Source organism: Oncorhynchus keta, chromosome 4 (assembly GCF_023373465.1).
Source record: "Oncorhynchus keta strain PuntledgeMale-10-30-2019 chromosome 4, Oket_V2, whole genome shotgun sequence".
Lineage (NCBI taxonomy): Eukaryota > Metazoa > Chordata > Actinopteri > Salmoniformes > Salmonidae > Oncorhynchus > Oncorhynchus keta.
This window is the reverse complement of record NC_068424.1, coordinates 51,754,836-51,774,040: the sequence shown is the minus strand read 5'-3', so window position 1 is coordinate 51,774,040 and position 19,205 is coordinate 51,754,836. Positions and strand designations below refer to the sequence as shown.

The following is a 19,205-nucleotide window of genomic DNA, read 5'->3' as shown; positions in this document are numbered from 1 at the left end:
TTAACAAATGTGTGCACTTCATACAGACAGGGGTCCCATCGCCCCCCGGAGGAATTTGGAACAGATTGATAAATGGGGACCACACTGTTCCTGGCTGGGAGTGGAACTGCCTAGCTGCCTCTGTGGTCTGACGGTCTTGATGCTCCAGCAGTCCCTTTTACATTTCCTCTCCTTACTTTATCCTGACCTAGCTGTCTAATGGTGCCAGACAGGCTTCCTTGGCAGTCCAGAGAACAGCCAACCACTGGAGCAGGACCAGGAGCTAATACATGACAGGGGAGGGGTGTTGGCATGAACCATTTGGATTTTTGATGTAAGGCTTGCCAGGGAGTTCAGATTTTTTCCCGTACCTCTATCATCAAAATGAATGGCCTATTTTAAAAGGCATTTACACTTTTTTGTTCTGTCCATATGACCTAACTGAGAAAACCCCAGAGTTGTAAAAAAACAAGTATTTCCTTGTCTGGTTGTGTGGGCAGGAACAACTCCTGACTCTTGTGATGGGGCCCTATAGAGTACAGATGTAGAATATTAATTTCATCACCCTGTTGCATGAGAACTTGCAAGACATTTAAAATGTGTAATGTATTTGTAATTTCCACTTTGAAATGTCAGACTATCAACCCCTACAAAAATGTCCAGTAATTATAATCCACAAAATAATTCACATTTCCTGTTGCTGCGGGATTATTATTTTACTGCTGTAAGCAAACTGGTTAAAATTAAGATCCTACATCTATAAGTTAGAACATATTTTCTGTTGGGGAACTTGTTGGTTCAGTATGTGTGTGTGTGTTTGTTTGTGGGTATGTGTGTGTGTAAATATGTGTCATACCTGCAGGTGAGGGTGAGTGACTTCCCAGTGTGGCGAAGGTGTGTGTCCCCAGAGGGAAGCAGAAGAGGGTCCGGTAGGCTGACCTGACCTGTAAAACACACACACACACACACATTCAGACATTAGCTAACACACTCAGTGGATACATTAATACACACTGCGCATTTCAAAGTTTCACTTCATAGTTGTCTTACAGTAAACAACAAATTACACCATGCCTCTATTTACAGTCAACCTAATTACACCATGCCTCTATTTACAGTCAACCTAATTACACCATGCCTCTATTTACAGTCAACCTAATTACACCATGCCTCTATTTACAGTCAACCTAATTACGCCATGCCTCTATTTACAGTCAACCTAATTACACCATGCCTCTATTTACAGTCAACCTAATTACACCATGCCTCTATTTACAGTCAACCTAATTACACCATGCCTCTATTTACAGTCAACCTAATTACACCATGCCTCTATTTACAGTCAACCTAATTACACCATGCCTCTATTTACAGTCAACCTAATTACACCATGCCTCTATTTACAGTCAACCTACACCAATTACAGTCAACCATGCCTCTATTTACAGTCAACCTAATTACACCATGCCTCTATTTACAGTCAACCTAATTACACCATGCCTCTATTTACAGTCAACCTAATTACACCATGCCTCTATTTACAGTCAACCTAATTACACCATGCCTCTATTTACAGTCAACCTAATTACACCATGCCTCTATTTACAGTCAACCTAATTACACCATGCCTCTATTTACAGTCAACCTAATTACACCAATTTACAGTCCATTGCCATGCCTCTATTTACAGTCAACCTAATTACACCATGCCTCTATTTACAGTCAACCTAATTACACCATGCCTCTATTTACAGTCAACCTAATTACACCATGCCTCTATTTACAGTCAACCTAATTACACCATGCCTCTATTTACAGTCAACCTAATTACACCATGCCTCTATTTACAGTCAACCTAATTACACCATGCCTCTATTTACAGTCAACCTAATTACACCATGCCTCTATTTACAGTCAACCTAATTACACCATGCCTCTATTTACAGTCAACCTAATTACACCATGCCTCTATTTACAGTCAACCTAATTACACCATGCCTCTATTTACAGTCAACCTAATTACACCATGCCTCTATTTACGGTCAACCTAATTACACCATGCCTCTATTTACGGTCAACCTAATTACACCATGCCTCTATTTACAGTTTACACCATGCCTCTATTTACAGTCAACCTAATTACACCATGCCTCTATTTACAGTTTACTCAATTACACCATGCCTCTATTTACAGTCAACCTAATTACACCATGCCTCTATTTACAGTCAACCTAATTACACCATGCCTCTATTTACAGTCAACCTAATTACACCATGCCTCTATTTTACAAATTCACCACGCCTGTATATAATCATACAGTCCATGCCATCCTCTTTACAGTCAACCTAATTACACCATGCCTCTATTTACAGTCAACCTAATTACACCATGCCTCTATTTACAGTCAACCTAATTACACCACGCCTGTATATAAGTCAACCTAATTACACCATGCCTCTATTTACGGTCAACCTAATTACACCATGCCTCTATTTACAGTCAACCTATTCCTCTATTTACAGTCAATTACACCATGCCTCTATTTACGGTCAACCTAATTTACACCATGCCTCTATTTACAGTCAACCTAATTACACCATTCCTCTATTTACAGTCAACCTAATAACACCATTCCTCTATTTACAGTCAACCTAATTACACCATGCCTCTATTTACAGTCAACCTAATTACACCATGCCTCTATTTACAGTCAACCTAATTACACCATGCCTCTATTTACAGTCAACCTAATTACACCATGCCTCTATTTTACAGTCAACCTATCATTACACCATGCCTCTATTTACAGTCAACCTAATTACACCATGCCTCTATTTACAGTCAACCTAATTACACCATGCCTCTATTTACGGTCAACCAAATTACACCATGTATATAATCATCTAATTTATGCCTCTATTTTACAGTCAACCTAATTACACCATGCCTCTATTTACAGTCAACCTAATTACACCATGCCTCTATTTACAGTCAACCAAATTATCACCATTCCTCTATTTACAGTCAACCTAATTACACCATGCCTCTATTTACAGTCAACCTAATTACACCATGCCTCTATTTACAGTCAACAGTCATTTACGGTCAACCTAATTACACCATGCCTCTATTTTTACACGGTCAACCAAATTACACCATTCCTCTATTTACAGTCAACCTAATTACACCATGCCTCTATTTACAGTCAACCAAATTACACCATTCCTCTATTTACAGTCTCTAATTACACCACAGTCAACCAAATTACACCATGCCTCTATTTACGGTCAACCTAATTACACCATGCCTCTATTTACAGTCAACCTAATTACACCATGCCTCTATTTACAGTCAACCTAATTACACCATGCCTCTATTTACAGTCAACCAAATTACACCATGCCTCTATTTACAGTCAACCTAATTACACCATGCCTCCATTTACAGTCATTTACAGTCAAATTACACCATGCCTCTATTTACAGTCAACCTAATTACACCATGCCTCTATTTACAGTCAACCTAATTACACCATGCCTCTATTTACAGTCAACCTAATTACACCATGCCTCTATTTACAGTCAACCTAATTACACCATGCCTCTATTTACAGTCAACCTAATTACACCATTCCTCTATTTACAGTCAACCTAATTACACCATGCCTCTATTTACAGTCAACCTAATTACACCATGCCTCTATTTACAGTCAACCTAATTACACCATGCCTCTATTTACAGTCAACCTAATTACACCATGCCTCTATTTACGGTCAACCAAATTACACCACGCCTGTATATAATCATCCTAATCACACCATGCCTCTATTTACAGTCAACCTAATTACACCATGCCTCTATTTACAGTCAACCTAATTACACCATTCCTCTATTTACAGTCAACCTAATTACACCATGCCTCTATTTACAGTCAACCTAATTACACCATTCCTCTATTTACAGCCAAGAATCATACAGTCTGACTTACTAGTGGTGTAACAAATTTCTTGAGAGTTTTTCCCCTGAGTCAGTACAACCCATGTTCTGGTCTACTCTGCTGCTGGTTCTTATGCAAGTGGTGCTCTGCTGTGCAGGGGTCAGATTTGGGGATGGGAGGGGTGTGGGTTGTTTCCGGTGCAGTCCATGTAGGGTAGGGCTCTGGATGGATACTGGTCTGGTCTGGTAGTGATGAGCTATGTGAGTGTGTTAGAGTGGGGTGGGTGGGAGGCATATGGGGGGGGGCAGCTGTGCACCTCAGCCAGCCAGACGGGTCAGTCACAACTGGGGAGAACCGGGCAGACCCAGATGAGCCCTGCAAACATGTCAACAAGCACTTCCTCCAGATCAATCAGTCAATCTAGCTTGGTGGGGACTCTCTCTCTCTTCCTCTCTTTCTCATAACACTTGTTTGGGCAGATGTACTTTTTTATTGACCTCTGATCTTGTTGATGCTCTGTATGCTATTATTACATTTGTAGGGAAGAGCGACAAAAAGGGGAGGTTGAAACGGTGGATTAAAAATCCCAGTTGGGGGTGGGCCTGGCTGAAGCTGTTGATAGGTGCTGCTCACGGTACTCAGCATAGGAAGCACTGTCATTCTCTCTGCTGTCCGTGAGGTGTGACGGTCTTATAAGTGATTTCCTTCTTTTGACTCTCTACTCCCCAAGCAGCTTGTGTACTGACAACCTGGGGTTTAGTCCGGTCGCCAGGCAAACACGTTCATTACATTTTCTCTTTTAGAGCGGATATCTGCAGCGAAACTTTTACTTGAGTCATACAGTATCCAGACAGTCAATGGAATTACACAACAAGGCTAATTCCCTGTGTGGACTCCAGAAACCCACACACACAAATGCACGTGAACACAACACACACACACACACACACACACACACACACACACACACACACACACACACACACACACACACACACACACACACACACACACACACACACACACACACACACACACACACACACACACAATCAAAAGTACACAGAGTTCGGATTTGTTTCACTGTGAGGGTCTGAACAGCTGTTGTTCAAGAATGAACTGCCCATGCCAATGTTGGCACTCAATATCACCCCCCCCCCAAAATGTTATAACATCATTGTTTCGTATGAGTCCAAGGTTATTTGGAGGGGAAGGGATGTGGTCAAAGGTTTTTATTAAAGGGATCAAAACATTACTCTCAGTATGACAGAGTACTAGAGTATAGGGTCTAAGTATACTACATCGCTCTCTTTAATACTTCTACTTCTGCTAAACCTAAATCAGAGATCACAATCGTCAGACAAACATGCTACGACTCTGTCGTTATGACTTTTTCCTTATTGCCCAAGTGTGTATTCACACATGGATGGATCGATGTGTACATAAACAAAGGCCTGAAGAATATGACGGTGCATATTTCAAACCAGCTGAGAGAAAAGGACGTACTCACACCGAGATTCCTAGAAAACGGTCCTGCCTAAAGCTAATGTTTCCTAAAGCTCATATGTTGTCCATTAATGCTTTAAATAATATATATATATATTCCTAAAAAGTCTTATTTACTAGGGCTGGGAATTGCCAGGGACTTCACAATACGATATTATCATGATACTTAGGTGCCGCTATGTATTGCGATCCTATACTGCGATTTGATGTTTCAAACATTTTTTTCTCACCATATGTCTGCTGGAGAGAGACGAGAGATCACGAGAAAATTTGTTTTGATCAGTCAGGAGAAACAAAAGAGCTGAAAACATGTCGGCGCACTATTTAAAAGGAAGATGGAGAACAAGCTTCAGGATGAAGAATACCAGATTTTTGGCACAGGTACAGCCGACTAGTGCTAGCTAACGCTACCTTCAGTAGCACAAATTGGAGTCAACTATCTATATAATATCGTCCAAAAATAATATTGCGATATGTACTGTATGGATTTATTTCCCTGATCACTATTTTATTTACTGTCTACAAATGACCTCTAGTAAAGTACTGCTGATGCTATGTTACAGTATTATGGTTTGGTTGTAATTGAACTTGACTCTCATTCAAAAACTCTACCACTCCACCACTTTTGTTCCACACTTTGATCCACTTGCTTTTACATACTGTATGCACAAAGTGTCTCTCTCTCTCTCTCACACACACACACACACACACACACACACACACACACACACACACACACACACACACACACACACACACACACACACACACACACACACACACACACACACACACACACACACACACACACACACACACACACACACACACACACACACACACACACTGCAACCTGACCTCACCACTCACTGGAGGGAAACTCTTCTCCTAAAACCAGGCAGTTCCCACTGCTCTGCAACAAACTACAGATGGATGGTTCCCACTTAAAAAAGACCCCTCATCAAGCCACCCGCCGTGTCCCCCCGCCCCCACCGAACAGCTGTGTGCCGCATTCCTCCAACGGAACGCCTGAAGAATCCAGAAATTGTGCTTGTTGTGGTGGTTAAGTTCAGAGGGTCCAAGACCTGGTTCTCATTAGGAGCCATAAAAGAAGAGGACAGGCATGGAACCAACAAAAAACAGAGAGAGAGCAACCACTCTCCGATGCCTCTCTGGGTTGCCATATTTAGCTCAGTGCTTGTTGGCGTTGGGCTCTTATGACAGTTTTCAAACAGCAGTTGACATTGGTAGTGTTACTCTGGGACCTCCATTCATAAGTTCCTAGCCTCCCTCTGTGCAAAGCTGGGGAAACAACAAAGAACAGGACATTGTGTTTTGAAAACACGTGTGGTCGTTACACTTCCAGGAAGGACTTTTGCTTTTGCTTCTAAAAGGTTGGGATTCCAAGCTCTATTTGGACGTGTTTGGGGTCAAGCTAAAACGGAAAGCAAAAATGTTATCAGAGAACAAACGGGGCCTCCAAACAATGACAAATTGACTGTTTTTAAACTAATCCAAATCCTATCTTTGTGTCTAGTCCCCATGGAAATCAGTGTGCTCTTTAAAACACCCAAAACCATTTCAGCTGTTTTCTGCCAGACACTTGTGTAATCGAAATACTATCTCATGAGCTGTTCATTGACTACAACTCAGCGCTCAACACCATTGTGCCTTTCAATCTCATAATTAAGATAAGAACCCTGGGCAGTGGTGGAAAAAGTACTCAATTGTCATTCTTGAGTAAAAGTAAAGATACATTAATAGAGAATGACTCAAGTAAATACAGTGGGGAGAACAAGTATTTGATACACTGCCGATTTTGCAGGTTTTTCCTACTTACAAAGCATGTAGAGGTCTGTAATTTTTATCGTAGGTACCCTTCAACTGTGAGAGACGGAATCTAAAACAAAAATCCAGAAAATCACATTGTATGATTTTTAAGTAATTAATTTGCATTTTATTGCATGACATAAGTATTTGATCACCTACCAACCAGTAAGAATTCCGGCTCTCACAGACCTGTTCGTTTTTCTTTAAGAAGCCGTTCTGTTCTCCACTCATTACCTGTATTGATGATGATGGTAGGCCTGATCACCGACGACGATGAGACAGCCTACAGGGAGGAGGTCAGAGACCTGGCAGTGTGGTGGCAGGACAACAACCTCTCCCTCAACGTCAGCAAGACAAAGGAGCTGATTGTGGACTACAGGAAACGGAGGGCCAAACACGCCCCCATTCACATCGACGGAGCTGTAGTGGAGCGGGTTGAGGGCTTCAACTTCTTCGGTGTCCACATCACTAAAAATCTATCATGGTCCAAACACATCAACACAGTCATGAAGAGGGCACAACAACACCTCTTCCACATCAGGAGGCTAAAAAGATTTGACATGGGCTCTCAGATCCACAAAAGGTTCTATAGCTGCACCATTGACAGCATCTTGATTGGCTGCGTCACCGCTTGGTATGGCAACTGGCATCCGACCGCAAGGCGCTACAGTGGGTAATGCGTACGGCCCAGTAAATCACTGGGGCCGAACTCCATGCGATCCAGGACCTCTATACCAGTCACTCAAGTCATAGACTGTTCTCTCTGCTACGGCACTGCAAGCGATACCGATGCACCAAGTCTGGAACCAACAGGATGCTGAACAGCTTCTACCCCCAAGCCATAAGACTGCTAAATAGTTAGTTAAATAGTTAACCAACAGCTACCTAGAATATTGCATTTGACCCTTATTGCACTAATCTCTTTTGACTCTTCACTTACACTGCTGTTACTGTTTATTATCTATCCCGTTGCCTAGCCATTTCATCTCTACCAATATTTACATGTCTTCCTCAATTACCTTGTACCCTACCCATGCTAATCGACTCGGTAATGGTACCCTGGGTATATAGCCAAGTTATCATTTCTCATTGTGTATTCATTCCTGGTGTTATTACATTTCTATTTATTCCTGGTGTTATTACATTTCTATTTATTCCTGGTGTTATTACATTTCTATGTATTCTTGGTGTTATTACATTTCTATGTATTCCTGGTGTTATTACATTTCTATTTATTCCTGGTGTTATTATATTTCTATTTATTCCTGGTGTTATTAAATTTCTATTTATTCCTGGTGTTATTACATTTCTATTTATTCCTGGTGTTATTACATTTCTATTTATTCCTGGTGTTATTACATTTCTATTTATTCCTGGTGTTATTACATTTCTATTTATTCCTGGTGTTATTACATTTCTATTTATTCCTGGTGTTATTATATTTCTATGTATTCCTGGTGTTATTATATTTCTATGTATTCCTGGTGTTATTATATTTCTATGTATTCCTGGTGTTATTATATTTCTATGTATTCCTGGTGTTATTAAATTTCTATGTATTCCTGGTGTTATTTATTTATTTATTCCTTGTGTTATTGTTGTCTATTATTTACATTTTTCTCTCTGCATTGTTGAGATGGACCTGTCAGTAAGCTTTTCACTGTTAGTCTACACCTGTTATTTACCAAGCATGTGACAAATACAATTTGATTTGATGTTAAATCCTTTAGGTAAGAAACTGCTGCTGAACCCAATATGATGCCGCTTAAGGGTTTGAACTGGGGATTTCCTCCCAAACACAGTCATCTCATACCATAATAATGGGCTTTTATTACGCACTAATACACACGAGCTGTTGGCAACTAGCCTGGACTGCCTGGCTACTGCCACATTCAGACTCTCACTCTCTCTCTCATTCTCTCTCTCTTCCTCTTTAAAGTGCTGGGAATGATGTATGGAATTCCCTCATGTCTCTGTGTGCTTCCCGTGCTTCCCGTCCTACCATCTACCAGTAAGGCAGTCTCTGGAGTGAGAGTGAGAGGATATATTTTGGGGTTTTCAAGGCAAAAACAACAATGCGGAATAATGACTCCCTCGTTTAACCTTGCCACTCCATCTCTTTGTAAGTCCAACATGGGGAACAAAGGGCAGGGAGAGGATGGTGGGGGACACACTCCTTTATAAAAGAGAAAGGTCAGAGGCTTGCTTGTGAGTCATATTCGCTGCAGTGTGTCCATGGATACAGCAGAGTAGCATAACAGTAGCCAGCTATAGTCAATCAGTTTCCACCGACATGATCACTGGCTTCCTGTACCGCACTGGGCCACCATTTTTACCTCAATAGCACATTATAACATTTCCACACATTTTTCACAATATATTTAGTTTAAGCAACTGGCTTTAACACTACTGCGAATTTCCCAAACAAGGAACTAAAAATATTCCATTATTCATTTCAAGGATTTACTGGCTCACAGTTGGTGGGCTGTAATGGATTGTGGGGTTACATTGGGGTTAACCTGTCTTGCACTGTTATATTCATTGCCTCATGGCGTGACGATACAGCCATCCCACTGTGATGTTGTTCTGAGCCAGTGGTATTTTGTGAGTTGTCTTTAGGTTGAGTGTGTCAGAACAAACACACAGAAAGACAAACTCACAAGATTTGCTATGCTCTGGTGGCAGATTTACAACAAACAGCTGAGAAGATTGACAAGAGTTGGGACCCCCTGCCAAAATAAGAAGTTGCTACTACTACTGCTCTTCCTGTGCAGTTAAGAGTTTCTCCTCGTGTGTTGAGAATATACTCTCACACTGGGTCCTTCAGAAATCACTGCACTTTGTCAACAATACGGGTCCTTCAGAAAACACTGCACTTTGTCAACAATACGGGTCCTTCAGAAATCACTGCACTTTGTCAACAATACGGGTCCTTTAGAAACCACTGCACTTTGTCAACAATATGGGTCCTTCAGAAATCACTGCACTTTGTCAACAATATGGTTAAGACAACAGTAAAAGAGAGTTACTTTTTTATTAGCCCGTAGTTTACCTCTTGGAGACAGAATTTCCCTGCATCTCCTTTAAAAAGGCAGAATAAAGGACAATGGGTGGCCAGTCAGCTTTTCCTGGTAATACAGAATAAAATGCGGCTAACTATAGGAATATCCTGTATAACGAGATTCCTACGAGCTCTTCCAATGTGTAAGCCAGGAGGATTCTTGTTCCATAACATGTGAGATTACAACTGGCTGGTGGACAGAAGGTCCTTGAAATTTAAATCACATGAAGGGGTTAATATAAAATATATTGCCGGCTCAGCAAGAAAGATATATATATGTCTTATGGAGGGGGATGCTGCTATCATCACTGTTAATAACAGCGATAACAACTGATCCCTGAATGTAAAATGTCCAGATTCAACTGAAGTGCTTCTGCTGTGCAGTCCCAATCCAAGAATCCATCATGTACAAGAGAGGTACGAGAGCTAAGGAAACCTGCCAACACCAACAGCTGAGTTAATATTTCACCTTGGAATAACACCACATTGGTGGATATGTTGGCAGCAGTCTAGCCCGTCAGAGAGAAACAGAGATGCTTGGTGTGTGTGTGTGTGTGTGTGTGTGTGTGTGTGTGTGTGTGTGTGTGTGTGTGTGTGTGTGTGTGTGTGTGTGTGTGTGTGTGTGTGTGTGTGTGTGTGTGTGTGTGTGTGTGTGTGTGTGTGTGTGTGTGTGTGTGTGTGTGTGTGTGTGTGTGTGTGTAGGCTGCATGACACGGACATACCGTTGGTGAGGGATGAGCTCCCTTTGAACTTAGATGACCTCTCCCTATCACTCCCATCGGCCATCTCAAGTGCCCACAGAGGGGAGAAAAAATATTTTAAAATCAACTTAACTGGAACATCATACTCCTTAACCCAGAGAAACAGCTTCAAAAGGCACACTGGACCATTGAGTTTCCATTTGACACTATGGGCTGACTTTTGGAACAGGTTGTTTGAATTGGAAACAAAGTTAAGGGAGATGCGAGGCCAAGGAAGTGCACGGTTGGATAATGTTACATTTGATCCTCTCAGTTATTCCCTTTAACTAAGCGGCTGAAATGGATCGGCAAAGACTTTGATTTTGTTTAGGATTTGTGGTTTTGTGGCTGAAAATGAAGAAACTTAGATCCCATTTTGGTTTGAAGAGTTTTCTCACCACTTCCCCTTCCCTCATCTAATTTTGTGTGATTCAGTCAATGACTTATGGTCAGCGGAACCCTACTGTCCTCTAGGTCTCCATTAACTGTGGTGTGGGTGTCAAAACCATGCCATAAACTCCCTGACTCATCTGAATCTGTTGTAGTTTCCCAACCACAACCCTGCTCTGGGTCTGACCTTCCAGCAGATGGGCAGTGTCAAGCATAATTTCTGAAGGTGATTGAGATAGTTCCCATCTGAACGTTATGTTCCCGTCAATGTGATGATAGGCAACAATCCCAAGAGAGATGATATTATCCAACGAGAAATAGGCACTGTAATAGACAAAATAGACCAACTTTACTGCGTAGTGCACACACCCTATCACTGTACTGGTGGAGGGAGAACTTGTATTATCTGAACACAAGACAGTTACATCAAATAAAGCTCTGTTTTCATGGTCCCGAGCAAAGAGATGCTGCAGGAAAGAACTCTCCGGCTGTCAGAGCCATCAGGCTTCAGATAGTGCCAGCGGGCCGAGGAGGAGAGAACTCATGCCTTGCGCTAAAATCAAAAGCAGTCACACATACCACTCAGAGTAAAATATGTGCTAATCATTTTTACTTGACCTCTCTATCATTGAACAAGTCATAAGGAATGTAACAGTTAAATGGGTTTGACAGGAATGTAACAGTTAAATGGGGTTGACAGTAATGTAACGGTTAAATGTGGTTGACAGGTATGTAATGGTTAAATGGGGTTGACAGGTATGTAATAGTTAAATGGGGTTGATAGGTATGTAATGGTTAAATGGGGTTGACAGGTATGTAATGGTTAAATGGGGTTGACAGGTATGTAATGGTTAAATGGGGTTGACAGGTATGTAATGGTTAAATGGGGTTGATAGGTATGTAATGGTTAAATGGGGTTGACAGGTATGTAATGGTTAAATGGGTTTGACAGGTATGCAATGGTTAAATGGGGTTGATAAGTATGTAATGGTTAAATGTGGTTGACAGGTATGTAATGGTTAAATGGTTTAAATGCAATGGTTAAATGGGGTTGAGGTATGTAATGGTTAAATGGGGTTGACAGGTATGTATGTTAATGGTTAAATGGGGTTGACAGGTATGTAATGGTTAAATGGGTTTGACAGGTATTGTTAAATGGGGTTGACAGGTATGTAATGGTTAAATGGGGTTGACAAGTATGTAATGGTTAAATGGGGTTGACAGGTATGTAATGGTTAAATGGGGTTGACAGTAATGTAACGGTTAAATGTGGTTGACAGGTATGTAATGGTTAAATGGGTTTGACAGGTATGTAATGGTTAAATGGGTTTGACAGGTATGTAATGGTTAAATGGGGTTGACAGGTATGTAATGGTTAAATGGGGTTGACAGGTATGTAATTGTTAAATGGGTTTGACAGGTATGTAATGGTTAAATGGGGTTGACAGGTATGCAATGGTTAAATGGGGTTGACAGGTATGTAATGGTTAAATGTGGTTGACAGGTATGTAATGGTTAAATGTGGTTGACAGGTATGTAATGGTTAAATGGGGTTGACAGGTATGTAATGGTTAAATGGGGTTGACAGGTATGTAATGGTTAAATGGGGTTGACAGGTATGTAATGGTTAAATGGGGTTGACAGGTATGTAATGGTTAAATGGGGTTGACAGGTAAGGCCTAATAAGGGTCCGCTTTGATCTGGAGAGAGTTGGGTAACAAATACGATATATTAATGTTAGTGTTCGCTTTTGGCGATAGGAAAGAGGATTTACCAATTTCAAGCATCTATAATCAACTTATGCCACTTATCTCTAGCAGTGCCTTACAAATCCACCAACAATCTCAATGACTTACAATACTAAACAAAGTCACATCACCAGCACAATATGGAATAAATGCCTGTTTTTCAACTTAGTTGGGTTTATTCCAGATTATTTGTAGTGGACCCCACCCCCATCTCTGTGGTAATGTACCTGTCCATCTGACCAAAACTCTCCCCATCCCTGTCTTTAGACCCCATTTACTATTAATGGCCCTACCATACAGCCAATCACCATGCAGAAATGGTCTCCCTTTCCTCCTCCCCATTGTCCTGTGAGCGTAAGGAGCTCCGGGAAGGAATATTTTCTCAGGTAGCGTGTCACGTTTCCGTGACTTCTACTGGCCAGAACAATACCAGGGTGCCTCCTGCCCCTCCATCCGCTTCCTCCTTGTGTCTTTCCCACGCTCCGCTTGTGGACAGTGAAGGAAATCTATTTGGAAACACTGTAGACAAAGCTAGACACTAAAAAAGTAGCAGGGGATGGAGGAGATAGATGGGGGCAGTATTTCCTCTGCTTGGATGTCATGTTTATTTGGACACAGGGAGGAAGACATATCTGTGTAGCACACCGGGAAAGACACAATCTAGAGAAACATCCACCTTTTCTGCTCCATTTTGTTTACGTGGAGAGGCATCAAGATCCTGGGGCTGCCAAGTTATAACAATGTGGCTTGCTTTGTGAGACATACATTCTATTCTCAAGATGTTGAACAACCTTTGACTCAGGAGATCCACATGATAACAATGCTAGAACACATATTTTCACCATAACTGAAACACTGGTTCTGTTTTCAAATTGATTTCCCCTCCTGCAGGGGCCGAGTTTTCTGTAACACATCAGACATAATTTCACCAATATCCAGTACGTTTTACACAAAAACGACCAATCTGAATGAACTCATTTGAGATTAACTGATGAGATTAACTAATGAGGTGAAAGGTATAGGTGATAATAAAGTCATATGTATAGGTCATAAACTCACTAAGGTAAAACACCACAGTAGCCGGTACTCAATTAGGCTAAATCCTCACTTCAATTGAAAGTGACATCTACTGGTGACAAGATGAACTGCAATGTCCATACCTGTATGGATTCCTAATTGGCAGAACCTCAACCTTTAAATTAATTTCAATTACCATACAAACTGCATTTCAACGACATGGAATTTTAATTCCAAGAAAGAACAGGGGCATTTTCAATTGAACTTAGTTGGATTGTGTGATATGGTCATGATTTGATAATGATCACCTCATAAACCTATGTCGTAAAGTGTCCATTCCAAAACAAAATGAGTTTGTGTCTTCAAACTCTTGAATAAAAAAATACAATCTACTTATTAATAGGCTGCATACCAGCAAAATGACAGACTAAACGTGAAAATCAATCTTCAATTATTCATATTTGACAGGGTGATAAATCATCAAATGTGGGGGCATTAAGTAACGAAATTATACTGAGGTCCAACTCGCATAACCAAATAATACTTTTGGATAAACGATCTCTGGATAAATATGGAATAATTCTTACCGGTGATATATGTGATCAAATGAAGGAGGATTGACAGTTTCGCGCAGTCGAGCGGGGCCATTCTGTCGACCACAGATGATAGCCCTACTTCAATAAAATCAATCCCAAGGAAGAGCCAAAAGTGTTGGCTGAGGATGAAAACGGAGAAAATTCGCAGCTAGGGCTAATAGTCCAAAAGTGACAAATTCCCTTTCGTTTTTAATCCCAACAATCCTTAGATCAAAATGTAAGAAACTCAGCAGTCTTCCTTGTATCCCATAGCTTGTTTTGCAGGACAGCTCCCCAGCGCAGTTTTGGTTCCAGTTGAAGAGACAGATGAGAGCAGTCCCCGAGGGCAGGTGCGACCCGCGCGACAGTATCCCTCCTTCCTTGGAACTGATTAGATTGAATTTGAACAAGCGTTGCCACAAAGTGCCCGATTCCTAAAATATTCTGTACACGATAACAAAAAGCTCCAAATTTTAAATAAACAAAACACAGAGAAAAATCAACCATACATCCTCTGAACAACGTAGTGCAGACTAATTAATGCGCAACTGTCTGAAAGAATGTCTCATCCGCTTCGGTACTCGTACTCAGCACTGCTTGCAGTGCATGGCGGTTTGTGTCTTTATACTGAAAAACAAAGGAAGTATGCAACGTCACTTGTTCAGGACAAACTGCTGTGACAGTTTTCAGTTCTAGAAACACTTTCTGAATTTTAATTTCATTAATATGACATGAATATAGCCTACATTATATTTAATATGTATTGATGACGGTATTGGCACCCTCTTTGCTACATCAAACAGTTTTATCGTTTAAGGTTTTGAATGACTTGACTTTTTTTCCCAAGACTTCACTGACAGGAAAATAAAGATTTTAAATGAATCAGTCAAACATCATTTACCCATTTAGTGCAACATCAACATTATACTACATTTCAATTCTTGAATTCACTGTTTCACAAGTCAACTATTTGCACAGCCCTTCATTGCCCAATACAAGTCACAACGTTGCATGAAGAGAATGCAAAACAGCCTACTTGACATTGATCAATTAAAAATAGTAAAAGTAGAGATGATCTGTTCTGGGGAAATCAGCATGAGGTGGTGTTTTTCAAAGGGGGAAATATCGGTTCGAATTCTTAGAATAAATATTTGTTGGATTTATTTTTAACTTTGGAAACAGGATATACAGCATTTTATATCAAATGTAAATAATCCTCTGTGCGTGGCGTGAGTCCTCTGTTCCCAAGCAGCACCCCATGGTGTGTGGATGTGCAGCAGACTGTTTTCCTTTGTCAATGCAACAAATTATATTGGCAGCTCTCTGTGGCAGGTACTGTAAATAAGAATATCCTGCCTCACCTTTCTGTCCATCACAACGCAAGACCTGCATGACCTACCATTCTGAGTTGAGCAGCAGCACAGTACCGCAGATACAAACTGGGCTGCATGTGTTCCCTAATGGCCCCTGGACAACTGATAGGTGAGGCCCACTACTCACTCTGCGGTCTGTGGAGAACACCATTCTTCCACATCATTCTTCTTGAGAACATGGGAAATAATTGATCAAGCTCGACTTGTAGTCAGTGCAAGTGTGTGCGATTCATTCTGCACATCATAAACCATGATGACTTAACTAGATACGAGGAATTCATCATAAACCTGACACCAGATTATTGAAGGTGAATAATATGCCCAGAAATGGATGATAAATCACTTTTACTGACACACATGAAGTCAATCATTCATCAGTAATTGATGAGATGAATACCCTGGCCTGAAGTAACTTTTTGTTGACTTTTTCGTTTTTTTAAAGGTGTCAATAAAAAAAGGTTGAAAGAATACCTGAGAAATCAACTCAGTGCCGAGGAGGCCTAAACAGCGACATCTCGCTGACTGTAAAGAATGGAGACGGAATGAGGGCAGGATATACACTTTGTAAGTAACTGACTTCATAATATGATGAAACAAAACTTTATCACACCATTTAACTTTTGTTTCATCCTGAGCACGAGACATCAGTTTGTGACTGGTCATGTGCCTGTCGTGTTCCACCTAACATGCCTGCAGTTTATGTATAGTGCTTTCACTCATGATAGAGTGAGTCTTCAGAGAGCAGGGCAGTGAGGGCACATTCTCCTTGGACTGGGAGGGAAACTAGATAAGACTCAGGCAGGAACAATTGCTGGAAGCGGAGAGCTGAAAGAGGTGAGGTTTTAAGACGTTTTATTTTAGAATCTGTTGTAGCCGACGAAACACAATAAGAGGGCCTGGCCAGTTCTACACACGCAGCTTGCCGTGTTTCATTTGACCCAACAATAAAGTCTTAGTAAAAGGAGTGGTAGCAGCAACAAAGACTTTCTTCAGGGAGGCCCTGATCGCGGGTGACCAAAGGACGATGATGGATATAGAATGTAAACGATACCCCCTATTCAAAAGATCTCTCGCATACGATGGTACAGGAGGCTGGAAAATCTTCTGACTTATGCAGTGCGCTACATAATGTCTTGGTCCTGCAGTTATGTTCAGTTCGTTTTGATTGATGTTCACATCGCATCATCCAACAATCATCTCTGATTAATATGTAATTTTTACCTGTTGTAGTCTTGACTGGGATTAGGCTTTATCGGTAATTGCATTTTATGTAGGCTATGTCAAGACTATTACATGAAAATCAATTGTTAAGAGTTTATTATCCTCATTACATCTTTTTTTACCCTACATAGTCCTCTCAATATACTGTATTATGGATCAGAGTATACACAGGATGCGTTGATAGGCTATTCATTGCTCCAGTATCAGACACCATCTTGTGGGTGTAAAATAGAATTGCACCAAAAGTTGGAAATTAGAAAGAACAGTGGATTTGATTTTTTAGCTCTAAAACGTTTATATTTTATTTCATTTACAAAATAGTTTAGTAAAAAAAAAATCAATCATAGAAAAAGTTCATTCAGCCTAACTGACAATTTGAGATTCAAGCAAAACGATAAACTAGAGATGTGGGCTCCCGATCTTGGTTGTTGACATAAGTCGAATTTTTAAGCGTTTTAACCCTTGCAAGGCTGCCGGCCGTACGGTATCTCGATCTTCGTCCTTAGTGCATGCGTAGACCAGCTGGATGGAATGTATGGACATATTCCACCTTTCAATATCCCAGTCTGTTGTCCCTATGTGCGTCAAGATGTCCACCATTGTTCCTGTACCCAAACAAGCTAAGGTAACTGAACTAAATGACTATGGTCCCATAGCACTCACCTCTGTAATCATGAAGTGCTTTGAGAGGCTAGTCAAGGACCATATCACTTTGCTATTCCTAATCTACAGTATATCAAGGACCTTACTGCTGTGTCTTCTACCATATTTCCCATTCTCTTTGCTGATGATAGCAATTTGATTTTTATCACACAAGAATTTGGATTTACTCATTTCTGAAGCCAACTCAGGTATGGCCAAATTTTCCAATTGATTCCAGATAAACAAATGATTTTTAAAAGTAAAAAAAAATCCAACTTAATTCTATTCTCTAGTAAGAATACAAAATATTCTAAAAAATCAAAATAAATAGCCAGAATCTCAATTGGTGGAAATTAAATGGACAAGTGAAATCCACTAGATTCCTAAGTTCTCATTGATGAAAAGTTATCCTGGAAAGATCTTATTCAGTTTGACTGCAGTAAAGTGATGAATTATGTTGGTATCATCATCAAGATTAGTGGTTTGGTTCATCATGATTGCTTCCTAACTCTACTTACCCATATCTCATTTACTGTGATATTATCTGTGCTAGTACATATGCCTCCTACCTACACAAATTACTCATCATACAAAATAAATGTGCAAAGACTAGCCACCTCCTCTAATTACCTGGGTACATCTGCACCTTGGTTTAAGAAACTCAATAGCTTGTCTATTTACGACATTAATGTATGCCAATTATGCACTGTCATCTACAAATACTCATACCTCCCCTTTACCTAAACCCTTCAATTGATTCTTCCAGGTTAATTCTGAAATCCATCTATATAACATCTATATCCCCACATAGTCCAATTCTCTATCAGATACAGAGGTACCATACTCTGGAATTATTATCTTCACATTGCCAAAACCTCATCATCCCTCAATAACTTCAAGTGAAGACTTGGGGTGAGCCTGATAAACCAAACTACCCAATAATCCCCTCCATGTAGTTCTTTCTTGCATACCGAGTATATCATGCACAATTATAATTAATATGCTTTTTTTAACTGATTGAACAAACTTTTTTAATACTTATATTTGTGGTGTGGTTTTCATATATAAGCCCTTTTGAGCTTCCAACTTCACCTGCACACCGTTTTTACCAGTAGTTTTTTATCTGTTTTGTCTTTCACTTATTTTCTTCAGTGCAAATAAATAAAACCTCAAACCGGCACCTTG

At 40.4% G+C, this 19,205-nt stretch overlaps 1 protein-coding gene across 1 annotated transcript in view; it reads right to left on the bottom strand.

Annotated features, from left to right (window-relative positions):
- LOC118377338 (vascular endothelial growth factor receptor kdr-like) overlaps positions 1-15,367 on the bottom strand; it is an 85,335-nt gene extending 69,968 nt beyond the window's left edge. The window contains exons 1-2 of the mRNA XM_052509445.1: positions 14,797-15,367; positions 836-923 (exon numbers count right to left, since the gene is read on the bottom strand). Of these exons, the coding sequence (XP_052365405.1) occupies positions 836-923; positions 14,797-14,857 (149 nt within the window). The 5' untranslated portion in view covers positions 14,858-15,367. The remainder of the gene's footprint in view (positions 1-835; positions 924-14,796) is intronic.
- Positions 15,368-19,205: the final 3,838 nt, after the last annotated feature.